We start from the raw sequence: 20,773 nt of genomic DNA on the forward strand, positions 1-20,773 counted from the left end.
GTACAGATAATTTCTGAAACGAACAAGACTGGGTGTAATCAATGCATTCTAGTACTACGATCACGTGAAGGCTGGCGCCAAAGCGCGGTCACATACAAGTCGGAATTGCCTAATGCAATATGTACTACATGACTGGCACCTAACTTGGATCCAAGGCAAATGAATGGTGCGGATGTGAATATACACGTGAAGAACTGACCCTAGCCCTGGGGCGAGTACTAACACCGGGGTGCAGCATTGATGAGCAGATAACATAAATATAATCATGCCATAACAATTCAATAATTCTAGTCAACAAAGTAACTTACCTGCGCATCCTGTAGGATTATTTTAGCATTTCACAACAGCACAATAGTTTTTAAAACATTAATTAATCATAACTGTAAAATATAATCATGGTATCTCACGCATGCCTGTGAACCTATAGGGTTCAGAATAATTTTCTAAATTCCGTCATTTCGCTACCTCATGTAATTTTAATCTAAGCAAGGCATACGTAGTAAATTCTTTTCAAAGTATAACTAGAAACTAGCAAGTATGCGTATACTTATAAAAAGAAAAGACCCACTCACAGTTACGTAGTCGAACAAAGTCTCTGAGCCTTACTTAACCCTGTACTTCCTCGGGATACGTTTCCCCTATACGTGAAATTACTAATTTAATTAGTTTAATAACACATATACTGAAACTTAAATAAAACCTCCGTAGATTGCTCAAACATAGGGTTTGAATATATGAAATCAATATACTCGATGTCACGGACCCATACGTGTCAACCACACGTCGGCCGGAGGTCGGACACGCCGTCACGCGCTGCATGCGCTGATGACCCATGTGAGACCACACGCGCCCACGCTCCTTGAGTACAACCGTACTCACCTTCCTTGATAGTGTTCCTACACTGTAAATTTGTCCGCACGTGTACAAAAATACCTGTAATTAACGTATTTTAACAGAGCATCACTTTTTCATTACAAATCTGATTCGAGTTTAACTCGCATCTACGCGTTCGTGATGACAAGTACTAATTAAGTGCGTAACCAGGAAAATGGAATGAAAGCCGAAAACCACGTCCACGTTAGATTCCACTTTTGTCCAAAAGGGTAAAATCGTCAACTCACCCCAACGGAAAAGAAATCACAGTGAAAAGTAGGGATGGGTCGTCACAACACGTCATTTGGTTTAAAAAATCGATCTCCCTAGCATTTTCCCTTTGAAAATCTTTGGTGCTACAATAACCTGAGTGTCGCATTATTACTCTAACCGAACTTTAAACGAAATTACATGGCAAGTGTAGCATCGATGTGGAGAGCAAAATGTGGAGGAGAACATTGATCACTTAAAGGCAAAAAAGTAATGAGAGGTAAACTAAATTTGTATACTAAATTTATAAATTACATGATGTGTCACTAATAAAAAATAAGCACGTTCATTAACAATTAAGTAATAATCCAATTATTAGCTTCCATGTTATTTAGTTTACAAAATCTAGCCTACACATTTAGTCTCCCTAGCATTACCATTATAAATTTACCTCAAATCCTCCAAGAGACGTACTAGTAACTTTTTTTTTTTGGAATATCTCAGCTGTACAAGGGATATTTATTGATATGAAAAAAAAAGTTACACCTAGTTAGGAGGAGGGACATAAACTTTGCCCCTCATAGAACAAGAAAACAAATACAAGAAAAGAGGGGGCATACACCTTACCTTTTTGAAAAAGAAAATACAAGAAAAAGAGAGAGACTAGACCTTACCTATCTTAAAAAAGAAAATACATGAAAAATATGGGGTAGACATAGGACCAAACCCCTCCATAAAACCTAAAAGGTAAGCACCTACAAGACAAGCTGCAAAATGAAGGAAAATCCAAAAAGATTTGGTAAAAAAGAAAATCACAAATCAAGAAGGGGAGACAAACGTGTAGGCCAACATGCCCAAGAAATCTAAGTATAGAAAATGAAGAATCTCTGTAGAAGGAGCAGCATTCCAAACAAGTGAAGACGAGAGAAGCCCTAAATTGGCTAATTTGTCAGCAACTGCATTCCCTTCTCGAAATGTTTGAGAGCAACATAATACCATTTCTGCAATCGGAAAACACATTTTTTCCAACGTGTCTGGAGTGACCAACGAGGAGAAAAAGAACCATAAGCAAAACAAGATATCATGCTTGAAGAATCACTTTCAAGCTATAAATTTTGCCAACCCAGGGCGTGAGCCAACTCCACAGCAAGGATGACAGTATGAAGCTATGCACAAAAAGAGGTACGATGCCCCAAGCTCAGGAAAAATCACCAAGAAAATAACTTGTAGAATCTCGGAAAATCCTACCACATGCCGCAGGACCCAGGTTACCTTTAGCAAGGCCATCAATATTCACTTTGACATAAGAAAATGGAGGGGGATGCCAAAAAACAAAGTCTATAAAAGAAGCTTTACAGGACTCAATCGAGATTTTAAGAGAGGCTAAAAGTTGCTTATCTAAAATAATATCCAGCAGGACCCGGGTAACTACTTTGTGATCTTTCTTTAGCCTCTGCCTAATTTTCACCAAGTTTGGCACATGGCAGCTCTGGCACTTTCAGAGAGGTTACATTTTCGATTAGCGTTTTGCTTCCCCTACAGAAAAGCCAATGCCAAATTTGACCGTTGCAATCTTTAGGATCTCAAAACAAATACAGCTATGCCGCTAATTCCCTAAGGGAGTTTGTTTGAACGGGAGCTCTCCTACCGGATAAACATCAAAGTTTCAAAGCCCTGATCTTCTTCTTAATCTTCCAGCCGTGACGAGGCTTGACTGGTAGCTTAGGTGCCGAAGTGCCGCATCCAAGGCATGAGATGAGAGAGTGGTGAAGAAATTCATTATAATTTGAATTTGTAAAGTGGAAAACAAGCGTCTCAGAATAAATTTAAACAAAAAAGACAAAGTAAAATGTGGATAACATTCGAATTCATTTGTCGCTGCCACGCGCAGAATAATGTTCACATCAGATAGTTCAATTTCTAAGAACATAAACCGATGGATACATCTTACATCATGTGTGCATGCTTGGCCATAACGCTGCTCTTTCACTTGGAGTTACTAGTCTGGAAGAGGAAGGTGATTTGAAGATTCTAATTGATGCAATTAACGGGACGTGTTCTATTCCTTGGCATCTCACTGCCTTGGTGTTCAATATTTAGAGGACCGCTTGTAACTTCCAGCTGAATATATACTTTCGTCATATCTATCTGGAAGCTAATTCATTTAGTTGTCGATGTGTTAGCTAGAATTGGGCATCTATCTCATGAGTGTTAGTCTTGGACCTTGGTGGTACACTCTCCCGTGCTGCTTGGTTTTGGGACTTATGTTGTAATTCTTGCCCAAGGGGCTTCTCTTTGTAACTGTTCTTTCCTATATATATAAAAAAGCATATCTCCTTAGATGTTTTCTTTTTCTGAAAAACAATGTAATGATCATGGGACAAATAAACAGGACGAAACAATTCCAATAACAAACATAGGATCCTCCACCATAAGACGACCATGTTGAATATAATCATCATATAAAATATGGCAAGGACAAGGACAAGAACAAGGAGAAGGGCGGATATGATCATCCAAACAATATAGTATGGATGAAGCAGACTAACAAACAAGTAAGAACAACAAAAGGAGAGGAAGGGTACCTCTGTCTTTAACAAAGGGTTCAAGGAAAGGGAAACAATTGAGACCCAACCAATTCGTCAAGGTGATAGGGCGACTTCATAAAAATTCATAATAACCAAGGTGACAATGGTATAATTGGTATATGTGCAGCATTCAGATGGCCATGGTCTCCCTACTGATACGATCCTCATAACCCTGGCCAAAGAAAATAATTAGAAAACATGACTCAGGAGAGAAATAACAAGACCATCACGAGTTAGGAAATTCTCTTCTAAAACAGCTTCCACCAACGAAAAACGTTATTGCAGATGTTTAACTGAACATAGCAATGAAAAAATATCATAGGTCAGAAGTTAATAGTTTACACCCATTTTTCAAACATGGTGGTTGTTTGTTTTGAACCTACACTAGGTTCACCTTATATCAGCAGTTTTCCAGTCACACCAGCAAACATTAGATATTTATAGTTTACGCCCATTTATAATATGATAGTTAATTAGAGAAATTGTATAGTTGAATAAATGTGCGTATGCATGCAATATTCAGCGTTAACTTAACAACCACGTATGCGAGCTTACGTAGTTATCGTTACCTGCTCTTATCTTGTAATCATGATATAACTAATTAGTCACATAGTGAGACTTCAAATTATAGCAACTCAAAAAACAATTCAAATCCAAATCCTTCAATCCCAATAGAAGAATAACAAGAGAGGAATGGTACGTACGGTACTGTGCATGGGTGATTAAATGTTAAGATAATTTGGATTAATTGTCACGGGTGGCAACCACGTGACTTTGCTACTCTTGAAAAGACTTTTTGGGTCTACTTTGCAATGGGAAAAAGCACCCAACAACTAGAACTAAAACTAATGGGCCGGTTTGAAATGCTCCTTTACAAAACACTTCAACTTTAAAAAAAAAAAAATTTGCTTAATACTTAAAAGTGCTTTTAATATCCACTCAATATTACGGTGGTATTCTTTTTCACTTAAAAGTGATAGGTTTAAGTTCGAATCCCGTGGATGGCAAATTCAATATCAAATTAGGTTGCTCATTATGTAGATTAACCGAACTCTCATTTCCTTTAATGTAAAAATATATCGATGTACTAAAAAAAATGCTTTCAATACATAAAACCACAAATGCTTCTTAAAAATCCATCTAATGCTATCTTTAGAAACTGCACATTAGTTTTTTTTTTTTCAAAAAACACTTCAAATGTATTTTTCAACTATAAACACTTTTAACATTTTTCAATCTGTATTCGAATCATTGTAATTCTATTCATTTACCACGAGTTCCACTTACAAATCTGCTATCCGATAGTAGTTGATCTCGTTCATATTCCTTACTTTCTTTTCCTAGTTCACGACTTTCTCTGTTCTAAATAAGTAAACACATTGAAACTGAATACTTAAAAAAAATAAAAATAAAGACATGTTGGTTTATTTGAACTTGAAATGGCCTAAACACCCATACATACCGAGCGTTGCAAAATGACAAAACAACCCTTCGTTAATGGTGGAGGGCCCACTCTTGTCCTTTGTAGGTAAAAGGCTAAATTATAATTGTAACGCAAAACCGCAGCAGTGACGAACCGTTTCTCAATTTCGTCGTTCTTCCGAGAAATTTTTTGGTGTGACTGTCATACGAAATAATACATTACGTGTCCTTATATAAATGATGAATTATGTGTTTTAAAAGGTTAATAACTTAAAAATTAAAATTTTTCATCACTTACGTAAAAACACGTGATATACCATCCGTGTTCATGTTACAACTAAAAATTTCTCCTCCTCCCCTCTCTCTCTTAAATGGCTATTCCCCCAAATACCATTTCAGTCCCTCCAAAAAAACAACCACAGGGTGGGGACTGAGGAGAGAGACCGGGTTTTTTCTTGTGTGTTCTTCTTCAGAGAAAACACCAAGAAATCAGAATCATCACACCACCTTGAGTAAGAATCAAGCTTTCGCATTTCCCTGTTTGATTCCATCGATTTTTTTTCTGATTTTTCGTAGAAAATCTTGAGGCTTTCTTTTTGGTAACGAAAAAAGTTTCTGAATTTTCTCGGCCGCTGATACCAAATCCTCTGCTTGTTTTATATTCTGGGATCTTTTTTTTGATCTGGGTTTCGATATCTTGTGTTATTTCTCCAGATTCTCTCTTGTTCTAGCCCTCTCTGCTTGCAAGTTGCAAAAGATAAGGTTTTTTTTTGGGAGAAAACAGAGGAGGTTGGCACAGAGGATATATGTCTTCTAGATTTTATCTGTCGACTGGAGCTCCGAAGAAGCTCTGGAAATCTTATCAGCCTCTCTTTTGCATGCACAAACAGATTTCATCTGTTTTTTCCATGCCATTAAAATCACAAAGACAGAGGTATGTGGGTTTAATTTATTACTCTCTTGCGTTTAATATTATGTGTTTTCAGTTTTCAATTTTTATGATATTTAATGTATGTATGAACATCAATATTAGTGCTTTGTGGAATTTTGTTTGATGGGTTTTTTGTTTTAGGGGTTTTTGATGGGTTTAAGGTCTTTGATTTGTTGTAATTTTTGTTTTCGTTGATGCAATTGGTGCAGGAGTTGTTCTGGAGTGAAGTGCTTTAAGGATTGTTTCAGAATACAATTTTCGATTTCGATTTCTGGACTCGAGTTTTTGAGGGTTTTGGGTTTTTCTTGATACCGAGTTCTGAACTTTTGAGAGAATTTTTGTTTTCTTTTTCTTGTTTTCGGGTATAGGGGGTTTAGGGGTTTTAAGTTCAAAATGCCGGGGATGAAAACCGTAATCTTGAATCAACATGTGAGCTGGAACAAATTGAAGAAAAAGCAACCTACCGTAGAGGAGAATGCAGGTTACATGAAGAGAATTCGGATTATATACAATGATCCTGATGGTACCGACTCTTCGAGTGAAGATGATGAGGAATATGACATTGAGGGAAACCTATTTCAGCATAGTAAGCGCTTTGTTTCGGAGATTTTGGTTGTGGAAACAGAATGTGAATCATCTGCAGGGACCAATGGAGGCAGAATTGGTCATAGTACGGACTTTGATGACTCTAAGAAAAGTAATAGACTGCTCCCTAAGGGAGTTCGACGCAGAAAATGGGGAAAATATGCTGCGGAGATTCGAGATCCAATTCAAGGAATTCGAAAATGGCTTGGCACTTTTAATACAGCAGAGGAGGCTGCTGCTGCATATCAACAAAAGAAGCGTGAGTTTCAGACCATACAGTCACAGCGAAGGACTAAGAGCCACTGTGAAAACATGCCATTATCAGATAAGCATGAGTTTGAGAGTATGCAATTAACGGAGGGAGACAAGCATGGGCTTCAAGGCGTTCCTTTATCAGAGGAGAGTCAGGATTCATCGTTTTGCCATCCATCACCATCATCTGTGCTTGAAATGTCTGGTTCAGCTGCGCTTTGTTTTGGACTCGAAAGGTCGAAAGAAGAATCTGGGGTGGAAGTTTCTGGGGGACAAGGCACTCTACAGCAACCAGTTTTTGAAGAAGAAGAATCCATTCCAATGTTGCCTCCAATGTTGCCACCGTTAGATGTCGAACAGTTGAATTTGGGATGCGGCGACAATTACGTGTTTTCTAGCTTGGATCAGTTCTTTGATGGCATGTGTGATATTGTTGATGATGGTATGACAGACATAGTTGATTATCCCGCGTGCAAGGATAAAAAAGGCGAGGCTACGTGTCTTCCCCCTCTCGACTTCAATTTTGGTCAGCAGGATTTCTCCTGGATTGATCAGAAACTGGAACACGGTAAGCCATGAAGTTTTGTAGTTAGGAATTACCAGTAGTTTATCTAGTACATGTTGCACAATAAAATGCTCAAGAAATGTTTTAGCAGCGGTGTTTAGGGTTAATCGTTTTCTATGTTCGGAGAGAGTTCTTGGGTTTTCACTGTGCTTTTCAGCCGTCCAAGATTTTTCCAACTCTCAGACTCAGAGTGGTAATATGTTTGAGTAAGCTATTATCTACTGAAACCTTTGTGTACTCCTTTTCTATTTGTATTAATGACAAGTCCGTTTAGTCAAATGCGTCAAACTGTGATTTCCAGATAAGTGGAAACGACTCTGTACTACAAACACAGAGCGAATTGATGTCGATTCTCAAAGGTAAAGTTGCTTTGCCAAATTTTGAAGAGAAGATAATACTGACATGGCAGACAAGGATCATGTAACATAGGAAGAGACAACAACAGTGGCTTTGGATTAGCGTATAGTGCGAGTCTTAGGAGGCGTGTCGTTTAAGGATAATTATATGGCCAGGAAAGGCGGCTAATTGAAGTTAAGCTTTCACTTTCAATTGAAACCATCATTTCGCCGGCCCGGTTCAATTTCGAGGAAAAAATCCTCGCCGGATCATTTTCTTAAGGATCTTGTGATCGTGACCGTTCATCGTACATTGTACAATTAGTTTTCGTTAAGTACTATTTATATTTAATTTTAAATTTTAAACTTTGAAATTATTTTTTACCGCACGATGTACGATGAACGGTCACGATCACAGGATTCTTAGGATCCCCAAGAAAAGAATCCGGCGATGATTCTTTTCCCAATTTCGATGGGTCCGAAAGCCACATTCATAACAATATAAAGCTGACCAAGTCCATTGTGAAAATTGGAAAAAAAATTGATATCGAAAAGTAATTGTTGAATTCAAAAGGAAATGCGATTACGACATGTCCTGCTTTGTTACAAGTCCTCGATAACTCTACAAGTTATAAGAAAAACACTTCAAGCCCGAAATTAGCTTGACTCAATCCAACAAACAATAAAAACCCGATACGGAAATATACATTTTCAAAATCCGAATTATTTTTCAACTCCCCGAAAAAACTAGGAGCACAGTAAATGTGCAGAAGCCCCGTAAACATTACAGCCATTGGAACTTGACACGGAACAAAACGTTTAGAACGTACCCTCCCCAGGCTACAGCTTGAGTAGGGACTTCAGTACTGCTATCATTGACGAAAAGCCAGTTCGCATACAACAGCAAGATGATCGCTGCCCCATTGCTGCAAAGCAAAACCGAAACTTGAGAGAAATACACAACACCTTACTACCTTATCACACTTCCAAGTTTTCAGGAGAATTTCTGAGTAGTTCACTTGTTTATCGGTCTGTTCACTTTTCTACAGTACTGAACATAGTGAAGAAGCTTATGATGCTCTAACTCAAACAATTGTTTAATTCTCCTTTAAAGCAAGCTAAGTGACTGATAAAGCATAAATAATTGGAGATAGAAAGTTACCTTGCTGGGGAGTCCTCCATCTCTTCTTAAAGCATTGACTGGTAAGGTTTCAAGAACTCTGACAGGAACAAGTTCCTCGGTATGCCTGTCACTCAGCGACCAAAAGTATTTAAGTACAAAGCACAAAACAGTAACACTCAGCCTGTTAGAATTTAATGAAATTCCGGACAATAGACCGACCGAAAAACAAAAAGGCATACCAAATATAATCAACGGTTCCCATAAACTCGGAGTGGTATGATGTTGCCAAGGGTTCTCCAGACCTATCTCTGGTTCTACAACTACCCTGCAGAAAGGCACATACATACAGCATTGGGAAAAAGATAATTGGATTTAAGCATCGAAATTTTTTTAAGTAGAAATGATTTAAGACTTACAGGTACTCCCAGGTATGCACTGCAAAGCTTCAAATTGTGCCGAAGACAAGTGACTACTTCACTGCCAGTTGCAAGCCTTACTTCTTCCTCGCTCCATATATATGAAAATGGCCTAATAAAAAATTTTGTAATACCGCATCCACAATACAGAATTCAGTTAGAACTTTTTTTAAAAGAAAAAAAAAAAAGTTCTTTATCTGCAGTGCATGTTGTTTGTACCATACTTGACAAATCCTGAAACTACCGAGCACCGGTCAACGTTATACCGTCAAGGACCCATAAGAGTTTCCCTCCAACCAGGAGGCCAATCACAGCGCGACACATGTCGACATCAGAAGCCAATCATAGCGCGACACGTGTCAACATAAAAAACCAATCACAACTCGACACGTGTCAATGTCAAAACAAAGCTAGAAACTCTCTTCTATAAAAGGAGATCATTCTCCCACAATATTTCCTAATGTCATTTGTACTAAATCATTCACTAGTACTCACTAAAGGAGAGCTTGAACCTATGTACTTGTGTAAACCCTTCACAATTAATGAGAATTCCTCTACTCCGTGGATGTAGCCAATCTGGGTGAACCACATACATCTTGTGTTTGCTTCCCTATCTCTATCCATTTACATACTTATCCACACTAGTGACCGAAGCAATCTAGCGAAGGTCACAAACTTAACACTTTCTGTTTTACCAAAGTCCTCACTAATTTTGTGCATCAACACATGTCATATGAGAGGTCAAGGAAACAATAACTTATGTCATCCTGCTTTCACTTAAGCAGTTAACCGGAAATTTCAAAAAAATGGATCTCCCGGGTTCTCACCAAACCAAAGGGAGTTTAACAAAAAATAAAGAGAAAAGGAAGACTACTGAATTCCATAAAGTTATAAACCAATTATATCTAATTTTAGGTGATAAATGCACTAGTCATATTGCTTGTACATGTTCTAATGCGACATTTGAGGTAACTATTCATACACTGAAGTACCTGCTTGCTTGCTCATTCTGAAATCTGAAGCCTCTGTGATTCGAGTTCAGGACAAACTGTCCGGATATACCTCTGCGGTCATGTAGTCGGATGTCCAACTGCAATAAACCACAGCAAGAACAGCATAACATAAACTGAAACCCATACAAAAAGGAGGGGAAAAAAAAAGACGACAAAGAAACAGAGGGGGAAAGCAGGAGAAGCCAAAATGGAATCACCTCAGAAGAAGCTAGGAAATGGTACATAGGACTCTGAACATTTGACGAACCAAAAAATTCGGTGTAAGTGACGTGGACCATCTGAATCAAACATGCTTAATAAACGATATCATTGCAGGAAGTCACCTGTGGGATGCTATTTAGATCTCCCGAAATTATAACAGGGATGCTGCCCCACTCTTGTGATAGCTCGTAAGCTTTTTTAAGAAACAGTCGGACCTAATGCATGATCACATTTGAGATATATTACAAACTATGCTGTACAGTCCCATTTCTGAAAAAAACATAGTAGAGAATACCTGCCCTAGCTTGATATCTCCACGTTTTGGGTTGAATAGTAGATGTGTATTCCCAATCACTAAGCTTCTACTTTGGGTGTATGGACTCCTGTATGATGTGAAATAACCCACCAATATGTGAAGTAAAACCAAATCCTATACAAAATATGCAAACAGGACAGAAAGAAAACTTATACTCACGTTCCGGGAGGTATGCCTGACTCTAATTGATTTTGGTTACTCTGCATTTTCAACAAACAAAAACAATGTCTAGTGTAGCTAAGCAACAATAGTAAAATGGAAACAAGACAATTGGCAGCACAAAGGGGTTCGTCGAAGTCATAGATTTAGAAGATCACACTGGAAATCATAATTTTACCATGTGACAAGGCATGTTTTACATGGCTAGATAAGGCCCATAAGGGTAACATTCAAACCTAAGTACCTAACCACAGAGAAGTGCACATTTAAAAAAATGTGATGCTTGATGCTACAGGAGCAAACCATCATGCCACCATGACATGACACATCAATATGAATTTCAACTAATGAATTAGCACCCCTTAGAAGAAAGTAATGCCCCATATACCTTTAATACACAAAGTTGAGCAACATTGTTACGAAGTCCAAAACTTTGGAACTCTATATTTTCTTCATGTAAAAGGCTAAACCTGCATTCAGAAAATCATTGGCTAAAAGCTGGAATAGAAAGAAACTAAATTGATAATAAACAAGAAATGACAAGTTATACCAAACATACAATACCAACATGATCGTAACTAATGAAAATTAGATAGGATATATAATTCAAATGCAGTCATCAAACATGTTTCTCAAGAAACTATAAAACCACAACTAATATAATAAATATCAAAGGAAAAACCATCTAGCTAGTCATAAAGAAGTAACAACATATTTGATTTGAGGAGAAACAAGATTGGATATGAACTGATCTGTCATTTGAACTTAGAAGTCAAAGCAACGTGCAGAAATTTTACAATTTTCGAAAGGTCAACTAAACCATACATTTCCTTTTTCCAAAATATGGCGCATCCATCATTTGCTTCACCCGTGCGCGCCTAGGGATAGTTGGTAATCATTAATCAGAATGTATGCCAATAAGAAGGTACTTGACAATGGTAAGTGATTACATACTTGGAAAAGAAAATTCAAAGCTACCTTATAAACACCTTCGAACCCATCTTTCTGGAAAAGATGAGCTAAATCATCGAAACGATCAACCTCCTACAGCCATACAAGTAACATATTATTAACTTAAAATTAAGTGAAACAATAAAGATTCACACTTTAGCCAACACATCATATCTACATTGCCAAACTCTTCGACTTTACCTGCAAGCACATGATGCTAGCATTGTAACGATTGATCTCCTTCCGAATAAGCTTCCGGCGGCGGTTCCACTCCAAGAACATGGGTGGGACTTTGTAGTACAACTCTGGGTGCTTGGATGCATTTTCCACACCCAGAATGTTATAAGAAACAACCACAAATTTCTCTGGACACCACAACATTCAAAAAAATTAGCACAATGCCTTGTTTGGCTGAGCAATCCAAACAGCTAATTGCAGTAACAAACAATCCTAAGCGAACTCAATTAAAGTCAAATTAGCCAAACAAGGCATTTGAAAATTGGATATTTGTTTACCTCCATAGGTGGAAGCAGAGGAGCTGCAGGGAGAAGAAGCCCACTCCCGGGAGCTCTCTGTCTCGGTTCGACTCGGTTGCCGCTTCGTGTGCTTCCGATACGAAGGCGATACAAATTGGAACCTGGATGACGACGGCGGCGGTGGCGGGTCGGATTCTCGGGTTAGGGTTTTAGATTCGGACTTCACTCTTCTGCGACGCCGCCTTTCGTGAGGCGGAGAGTGAGGGTGGTTCTCTGCGGCTTCTGTGTTGTGTGAATGTTGCTTGCGCTTACGCCGCCGTACATCGCCCGTTTCTTCCATTCTGCCTAACTTTTTAGTTTTGGAAGCGGTGGCGGGAAGTAGGAACGCGCTCAATTTGTGGTACGCGCTGCCATGGTGAGAATGGGGGTGGTTGCTCCGAAATTCAGTTAACGGCGTTTAAGAGGAGGAGAAAGGGATAGATGTCCAATGAAGTTAAATGGCCCAATAAAATGTTCAAGATCTCAGCCCAATTTTTATAACAATTCATTAGATATTGACAAAGACTTTTACAATGTAAACAAGAGAAATGCTAAAAAGACCCTTTAATTGAAAATTTTACTTTTTGTTATTTTACTGTTTAACGTTAATTTTTATATCAATATTATAAAATATTATGTCAAAACATGAGATGATAGCGAGTCCATAAATAGTCTCGCTTTTGAAAAAATTTCTTTAGCATTTACTAGTTAGTTTCACCCAATTTTATTTGGAACGAGATAAATTTGGAGGCAGATTGTCTGCTTTCCTGTTTGGATGCCCTTCTCATTCCCTTCTATTTATGCGGTCACGGTTAAGTCACGTTAACATTTTATATTCTTATTGCTTTTTGTCTTATTATCTCTATAAAAAAAATTGATATAAAATGTTGACATGGCTTAACCGTGACCGCATAAATAAAAGAGGATGGGAATATCACTCAAATAGAAGGGCAGACAATCTGCCTCTGATAAATTTAGCAGTACCTCCTAAGCTTACCACTTTCCTCTTTCCAATTATATCCCTCCACTTTTAACTGAGCTATGAAATCATGGACTTTTTAATCGTATGATTTCTCCTATCGTTCTGTAAGTCTCAAATTATGTTCTTGCAATGAAGTAGAAAGTGTGGAACTACAATTTTCTTCCGTAATTTGGACCATTGAGTAGTTTTGAAAATGGACGGTGAAGTTGACTCTAAAAAATCAAAGTATTTAATAGTCTAAACTAACAAAATATGTGATACTTATGATTGTTTGCAAAAAAAATGACATATTTTGAAAGTTAAAAGAGATCAAAGCTAAGGGTGCATTTTTGCTCATTCAAGTGGTTGTAATGTTAACCATCCTACTTATTACTATTAAATGAGTTTAAATTTTAAGATTTTTATCTATCCACTACACAAATCTTGAAATTTAAACTCATCTAATAATAAAAAATAAAATGATGAATTTCACCATTACTTAAGCGTGATGGGTACAAATATTTTCCAAAACTAAATTAAAATTGAATCAACTAATCCTTTTGAGTTCGTATAATGGAAGAACTCATTTCAACGGCTATTGCTCATGGTGGCACTCAAGGGCCAAAGACTGGTTGGTCCAAATGTCCAATAGCCTAAGAAATAATTAAAGAATCACACATTGGTCTGCGCAACACCAACTTTCTCTCACTCTCATTAATTTATGATGTGTACTCCCAACAACTTCACTCCACTCGAAATTAAATTAATCGACCAAATTTTTTGAAAAATTGGACAAAGATATGATCTTTCCAACTATTTTCAACAAACCCACCCAAGCAGATTTACAAGATGAGATCAAATCACCTAGTACTAGTACTTCTGCAACTTTTATTCATCTTCTCCATTAGTCTAGCAAATGCCAAGTCCACCATAGAACCATGTTCCTCCGCAGACTCCTGCTCCTCCCTCCTCTCCTACATCCTCCCATGGGACTCGAAACTCTCCGAAATCGCCTTCCGCTTCCAACTAAACGTCTTCGACGTCCTGGCCGCCAACTCCATCAACTTAACCATTCCGTTCCTTGGAAACCAAATTATGAAAGCGAAAACCCTACTAAAGATTCCCATTTCGTGTCCATGCGTGGACGGCATCAGGAAGTCCGTTTTAACCTATACCGTCCACGCGGTGGACACGTTGGATCTGATAGCGGAAGGGTACAGCGGGCTCGTGAGCGCCGAGCAGATTAGGACTGTGAACGGGATAGGCGCCAAGAATCCGTTGACGGGCGGGCAGAGCGTTTTGGTGCAGTTGCCATGCACGTGCTTTAATAATAGTAACAACGGGGTTGCTTCTGTGTACATGTCGTATGTGGTGCAGAGTGGGGAGAGCTTGAGCGGCATTGGCGGAGAGTTTGGAGCGACTGTGATGGAGTTGGTGAGCATCAATGGGCTCGATCAACCGTTGGTTGATCCTGGTGACATATTGGCTATTCCAATTTCAGGTTAGTAGAATTTCAATGAAATTGGTTTTTAATACAAGCGATAATATGTAATACAGAGAATTGAACTTAAGACTTCAAATGCAAAGATAATTGTTACAACGATGTCATTCCAATTTTTATTGAAATTTAGGGAGTGTATTCAATTGAGAATTTGAGAGATTTTAATGGACTTACAAATCCATAGATTTTTATGAAGTCTGTGTTTGTTGGTTGTTAAGATTTAATTAATTTATAAGGAAGAAAGGTAGGTTGGTGAATTTATGTGATTATGTACATAATTAATTTGGCGAGTAATGTAATTATGTACTTGCTGGTCAAAGATGTTCTTTGAGTTCTGCATGTGTTTGGTTTTGAAGCTATCAAGAGGAGAATCTATGTTTTGGTTAATGTGGCATAGTACAATAAGTTAAAGAAATGAATGAATAAATTTTGGTACTCCCTATACCAACAGTGCTTAGATATGTTCACCAAATATATTAACATATAGAATTGATTTGGGCAAGTCATGAATTATTTTAAGTTTATAGAATGATCGGTGTGAAAAGTATTTACCCTCCTTCGTTTGTATAAAAAAAGAGCGTCGGATTTATATATGCAACATAATCGAAGCTGCACCTACGTACGTACATACCAAACATATAGATAGATTAGCTAATTAATTAAATTAATATAGTGTCACGGTATATGCAGCATGTTCATCAGCAAATTTGAACTGGTACAATGAGAGCTTAATAGTTCCAAATGGTTCATACGCCTTAACTGCCAACAACTGCATAAAGTGCTTTTGCAGATCAACCACTCTCAAGTAAGCATGTTTAAATTACCAGTATATCGTGCTCACAATTTTCTACATGTTAAAAGCCTGGCATATTGTACATTAATTTGTACTGAGCTGACTATCTTGGTTGGTCATCAGCTTGCAGTGTTCCCCATCTGGCATTGTCCCCTCATGCTCTCACCTGCAATGCAAAGACTCCGATGTCTTCATCGGCGATGTGATAACCAAACCAACAGCATTAGGTTGTAATGTCAGCACATGTGTGTACCGAGGCCACAATGGCCGCAAGATTTTCAGGAGGTAAGAGCAAGGAGAAAGTCTTACCTAATAACGCTTGTATGGGGCACCATTTACACAAAAAGTAGATCCAGCTGCAAGTCGCATGCACTAGCAAGACAAACCATTGCAATTGGATATTTATTAGGGTGGTTTGCTATCCAAACACTCATTTTTACCTCCCACACACTCCTTTCAATTTTCGGTTATCGGATCGAATGAATGAAAGAAGATCAAAGAATAGAAATTAACAAGGATTGTGTGAGAGATAAAAATGAATGTGTTGATAGCACCACCCTATTTATTAACACACAAGAACAAGATTCTAGAGCCAATTTAACAATTACTTGTATTACTTTTTAACTATATCCTTTTCTTGCGCAGTTTGGAAAATTCTTCTCATGCCAATTGCTCAGGTGACAATTACTAAAACCTATTTATTTTTCTTTGATGATTATTATTATTTTGTTTCTGTTTACTGTAAAAACCTGGCTGTGCAGATGTACAAGATTACAGCGCAGTGTCACCAGAGCAATCTTCTAATCCTGTAATCCCATATATATCTTTACCTCCATCAGCATCACCATCTTCTTATCCACCCATGGGAATTGGTGCTTATGGACCTACGAGTACACACAACCCCAATATCTCTAATCACAGCAGATTGCTTACTCAATCTTCATACTACATTTTGTTGGTTGTCCTTGCCCTCTACTTTTTCTTGTGATAAAATTAATCGATGCCAATTCTAAATGTCCCCATGTAAACTTTTTGTTCTTTTGATTCATATTTTTCAATTAGATGCTCAATCCAACCAATGAAATGACATAAAATGTCAGAAGCAGCAACATTTGCAATGTTTTAGGTTACTGCCCCTTCTCATTCGTATGGTTTCAACTTTTAACCTAATTTCTGTTTGTGCATATTTGGATTTTACTACGGATCATAGTTACCCTAATCCGTGCACGTATGGTAGTAGCTCAGAGTTGTCAGCGGAGTTATGCTCACAAATCAGAAATCTACACGAGCTTGACCCATTATAAATTGGTATGCGTTGGGGTCGTCTGAGCCATTCCGCTAAGAAAACTTACACATAAATTTCAGCCCAAACTCTGTCCACAAAGTCCAATTGTTCATCTGATCATCAACTGCTTCTTCTTCATGAGAAAATATGGTTTGTAACTATGTTTATTATCCACCGCCATTAGTATTAGTAATTTCTTTGTCACATGTCATGCGATATAGAAATACTAGTGTGAAATAATATCACTGATTGCACCACAAAAATCTTCCCTTTTTGTTAACCAATATCAATGGAAGATCTGTGATCTACGAAGAACAGTTTGAGAGAGAGAGAGAGAGAGAGAGAGAGAGAGAGAGAGAGAGAGAGAGTGAGTGAAGAAAGAAGTTGTATATGATTTTCCTTAATCTCCAAGTAATGCAATGTACATCACTATTTATACACAACAAACTTAACTACCTAATTATCCCATAGCTCCTATTCTTGTGACAAGTGTAACAATCCTACACTCACTAACTCATATTCTAACATCCCCCCGCAATCTCTTGCTTTGATAAGCTAAGCATGAGATTCTCACAATGTGTTCGAAACAAAGGAGCACTCAATCCCTTGGTCAAGATATCTGCAAACTGTTCTCTGGAGGAAACACTTGGCCACTCGTTCCCTAACAAAATGCACATCGATTTCAATATGTTTGGTCTTTTGATGCTGAACCAAATTAAATGAAAGAGCAATAATGGAGAGATTGTCACAAAACAATACTAGAGCTTGAGATATAGGAACATGCAGAAACACAAGTAATTGTTTGATCCAATCGAGTTCTGCAGAAGTAGTAGACAAAGCATGATATTCGGCCTCAGTAGAGGACCTGGAAACAGTTTGTTGTTTCTTAGAAGACCAAGACACAAGATTTGGTCCAAGAAAAAACAACGAACCCAGTAGTGGAGAGATTGTCACAAAACAATACTAGAGCTTGAGATATAGGAACATGCTGAAACACAAGTAATTGTTTGATCCAATCGAGTTCTGCAGAAGTAGTAGACAAAGCATGATATTATGCCTCAGTAGAGGACCTGGAAACAATTTGTTGTTTCTTAGAAGACCAAGACACAGGATTTGGTCCAAGAAAAAACAACGAACCCAGTAGTGGATCGTTGATCATTTGGGTCTCCTGCCCAATCAGCATCACTATGTTAGATTCAAAGCTCCTATATGATAGTTGATTCCCAAGTGCAATGTGCCCTGTAAGTACCTGAGTATGCGCTTCACAGCTGTGAAATGAGCAACCATTAGATTCTGCATAAACTGGCAAACCTGATGCAAAGAGAAGGCAATAGCAGGCCTGGTAAAAGTAAGGTACTGTAATGCCCCCACAATGCTTCTATACAACTTAGGATTTCCATACGGCTGACCATCATCCTTAAGCAATCTGTTATAGGGTAGACATGGAGTATCACAAGATTTAGACTTATTCATTTCTGTCTTGAGTAACAAATCCTGAACATATTTGGCCTGAGACAGAAATAACCCAGTTTTGGTTTTGGAAATTTGAATTCCCAGAAAATAATGCAAATCGCCTAAGTCTTTGATCTCAAACTCAATTGTGAGAGAGTGAATAACATCCTGAATAGCATTGGATGCACTGCCAGTAATAATGGTGTCACCAACATACACCAATAGGATAACAATCTCATAATGCACTTGTTTCACAAATAAGGAAGAATCAGAGTATGTAGATTTGAATCCCAGTGTTGGTAGAAATGAAGTAAACCTTTCATTCCAAGCTCTGGGAGCTTGTTTTAACTCATATAAAGATTTATGAAGTTTGCAGACCAAATGTGGATGATTGGGATCCACAAATCCAAGAGGTTGAACCATATATACTTCTTCTTGGATAATTCCATGCAGAAATGCATTCTTGACATCCAACTGCCTTAAACTCCAACCAAAGTGTGCTGCAAGGGCCAAAACAATTCTGACAGTAGTTGGCTTGACAACATGACTAAAAGTTTCTCCATAATCTTGACCTGGTTCTTGACTGAAGCCCTTAGGCACTAACCTAGCTTTATGTCTAGCAATAGAGCCATCGGCATGCTTTTTAATCTTAAATATCCACTTACACCCGACTAAATTTTTATTTGCAAGTAATGACACCAAACTCCATGTGCCCTAAGAATGAAGCGCATCAATTTCTTCTGTCATAACTTTCATCCAAACAAGAACTGTTAATGCATTTTTGTAATTAAGAGGCTCAACCAAAGACAAATCAACACCACCAGATTCTTGTAGAGTAGTCAACAAAGCATTCTTCTTCACAATTCCACTTTTGCTTCTAGTTTGCATGGGATGCAAATTCATAGGAGGAATCTCCAGTACTACTTGCAAAACTTCAGGTTGAAATGAAGAACCTTGATGCATATGAACAGATGATATTGCTTCAGCATTGGACTCAAGTACCACAGGGACTGAGGGAGAAGATTCAGATGTACCAGTAATGGACAAAGGTGAGGGTTGGACAAATGGAGAAGATAAGGATGACATGGGTGATGGTTGTGGTGTTGGAAGAGAAGACTCAATAGAATTACTAAGGGTATGAGTTGTATCAATAGTGGAAGGGACATGAGACACAGGTAGAACAACAACATTAGTGTTTGTGAAGGTAGGCAAAAAAGATGGAGGTTGAGACATCACAGAAGGTGTATGGGAGGACTTGGAAATGGATAAGTCTGGAAATGGATAATCATGTTCATCAAATATAACATGCCTAGAAATGTAGGTTATGTTTCCAGATACATCATAACAAATATACCCTTTGTACTGTGAAGCATAACCTAAAAACACACATTTAATGGTTTTGGGTTGAAGTTTGGTACTGAGATATGGTTTTAACAAGGGATAGCAGGCACAACCAAATATTCTCAAATGGGAAATTTGTGGAACAACTCCAAATAGAACTTCAAAGGAAGACTTATCAAGGAGAACGGATGTGGGCATTCGATTAATCAGGTATGATGTAGTTTGGACAACATAGGACCAGAAATAGGAAGGTAACTTAGCATTCTGCAATAAAGGGATTGAGGTTTCTATAAGATGCCTATGTTTTCTCTCAGCCAACCCATTTTGTTCAGGAGTATAGGGACATGATTTCTGATGAAGGATACCCTTATCTTTAAGAAAAGATTGAAACTGTTTGCTAATATACTTTCCCCCCCCCCATTACTTTGGAAAATCTGAACACGACTTGAGAACTGAGTTTGAACATAGTTATAAAATGTAACAAACACAGAGAACAAGTCATTTTTATTGATTAATGGAAATAACCAATAGGGCCTTGTACATTCATCAACGAAAATCACATAGTACCTATATCCATCTTTGGAAATACAAGGAGAATGACCCCAAAGGTCACTATGTATGGTGTGAAAAGGTTGGACAAACTTATTGACACTGTGGTGAAAAGGAAGTTTACAAAACTTACCTTATAGACGACTGTGACATATGACTGGTGAAGAGACCTGTTTACATTGGATATGAGCTTTATGCAACATCAATGTAACAATTTTATTTGTAGGGTGACCTAGTCTATGATGCCAAGTAGAAGATAGTGCTAGCTGACCAATATATGCTTGAGGTTGTTGTGTTGTATTTTTTAAGATAGATGGAGAAGATGCAAGAGGAATGGGATATAGTCCATTACTGCACAACCCTTTGTAGAGAATCCTCCCTATGGCCTTGTCCTGAATCCAAAAGCAAAACGTGTCAAAAATTAGCCAGCAGGTGT

The 20,773-nt window shown here is 37.9% G+C and overlaps 3 protein-coding genes across 4 annotated transcripts; 2 read left to right on the forward strand and 1 right to left on the reverse strand.

The window, feature by feature from the left end:
* The first annotated feature begins 5,468 nt into the window (after positions 1-5,468).
* On the forward strand, positions 5,469-7,705 carry AP2D14 (ethylene-responsive transcription factor CRF6-like). Of its 2 annotated transcripts, XM_008376528.4 has the most exons (3): positions 5,469-5,605; positions 5,808-6,027; positions 6,234-7,705. In XM_008376528.4, exon 3 carries the CDS (start codon positions 6,418-6,420, stop codon positions 7,438-7,440), a length of 1,023 nt encoding a protein of 340 aa, XP_008374750.1. In that variant the 5' UTR covers positions 5,469-5,605; positions 5,808-6,027; positions 6,234-6,417; the 3' UTR covers positions 7,441-7,705. The 2 variants fall into 2 exon arrangements, with proteins under 2 accessions (XP_008374750.1, NP_001280962.1); NM_001294033.1 differs by lacking the exons at positions 5,469-5,605; positions 5,808-6,027 and having other exon boundaries at positions 6,502-7,705.
* Positions 7,706-8,302: 597 nt separating this feature from the next.
* Positions 8,303-12,932, reverse strand: LOC103437994 (carbon catabolite repressor protein 4 homolog 5). Its single transcript, XM_008376527.4, has 14 exons — positions 12,456-12,932; positions 12,142-12,305; positions 11,968-12,033; positions 11,815-11,867; positions 11,378-11,459; positions 10,990-11,030; positions 10,810-10,897; positions 10,637-10,729; positions 10,511-10,543; positions 10,293-10,390; positions 9,301-9,412; positions 9,124-9,209; positions 8,924-9,008; positions 8,303-8,687 (listed from the first exon to the last, which is right to left on the reverse strand). The coding sequence occupies exons 1-14, from the start codon at positions 12,754-12,756 to the stop codon at positions 8,634-8,636; spliced, it is 1,356 nt and encodes a 451-aa protein (XP_008374749.1). The 5' UTR covers positions 12,757-12,932; the 3' UTR covers positions 8,303-8,633.
* Positions 12,933-14,082: 1,150 nt separating this feature from the next.
* Positions 14,083-16,853, forward strand: LOC103437993 (lysM domain-containing GPI-anchored protein 1-like). The gene is made up of 5 exons (XM_070824201.1): positions 14,083-14,917; positions 15,608-15,722; positions 15,834-15,995; positions 16,356-16,387; positions 16,472-16,853. The coding sequence occupies exons 1-5, from the start codon at positions 14,266-14,268 to the stop codon at positions 16,696-16,698; spliced, it is 1,188 nt and encodes a 395-aa protein (XP_070680302.1). The 5' UTR covers positions 14,083-14,265; the 3' UTR covers positions 16,699-16,853.
* The last annotated feature ends 3,920 nt before the right edge of the window (positions 16,854-20,773 follow it).

Source organism: Malus domestica, chromosome 06 (genome assembly GCF_042453785.1).
Source record: "Malus domestica chromosome 06, GDT2T_hap1".
NCBI classification, from domain to species: Eukaryota; Viridiplantae; Streptophyta; class Magnoliopsida; order Rosales; family Rosaceae; genus Malus; species Malus domestica.

What these genes read in the sequence shown, in the direction of transcription:
- LOC103437994 (XM_008376527.4), bottom strand. Translation starts at nt 12,756, where the DNA reads ATGGAAGAAACGGGCGATGTACGGCGGCGTAAGCGCAAGCAACATTCA. An exon ending in TCAGGCATACCTCCCGGAAC is followed by an intron (nt 10,898 to 10,989) that starts GTGAGTATAAGT and finishes CACATCATACAG; the next exon opens with GAGTCCATACACCCAAAGTA. An exon ending in ATGGAGGACTCCCCAGCAAG is followed by an intron (nt 8,688 to 8,923) that starts GTAACTTTCTAT and finishes TTTGCTTTGCAG; the next exon opens with CAATGGGGCAGCGATCATCT.
- LOC103437993 (XM_070824201.1), top strand. Translation starts at nt 14,266, where the DNA reads ATGAGATCAAATCACCTAGTACTAGTACTTCTGCAACTTTTATTCATC. An exon ending in ATTGGCTATTCCAATTTCAG is followed by an intron (nt 14,918 to 15,607) that starts GTTAGTAGAATT and finishes CGGTATATGCAG; the next exon opens with CATGTTCATCAGCAAATTTG. An exon ending in TGCAGATCAACCACTCTCAA is followed by an intron (nt 15,723 to 15,833) that starts GTAAGCATGTTT and finishes GTTGGTCATCAG; the next exon opens with CTTGCAGTGTTCCCCATCTG.
- AP2D14 (XM_008376528.4), top strand. Translation starts at nt 6,418, where the DNA reads ATGCCGGGGATGAAAACCGTAATCTTGAATCAACATGTGAGCTGGAAC.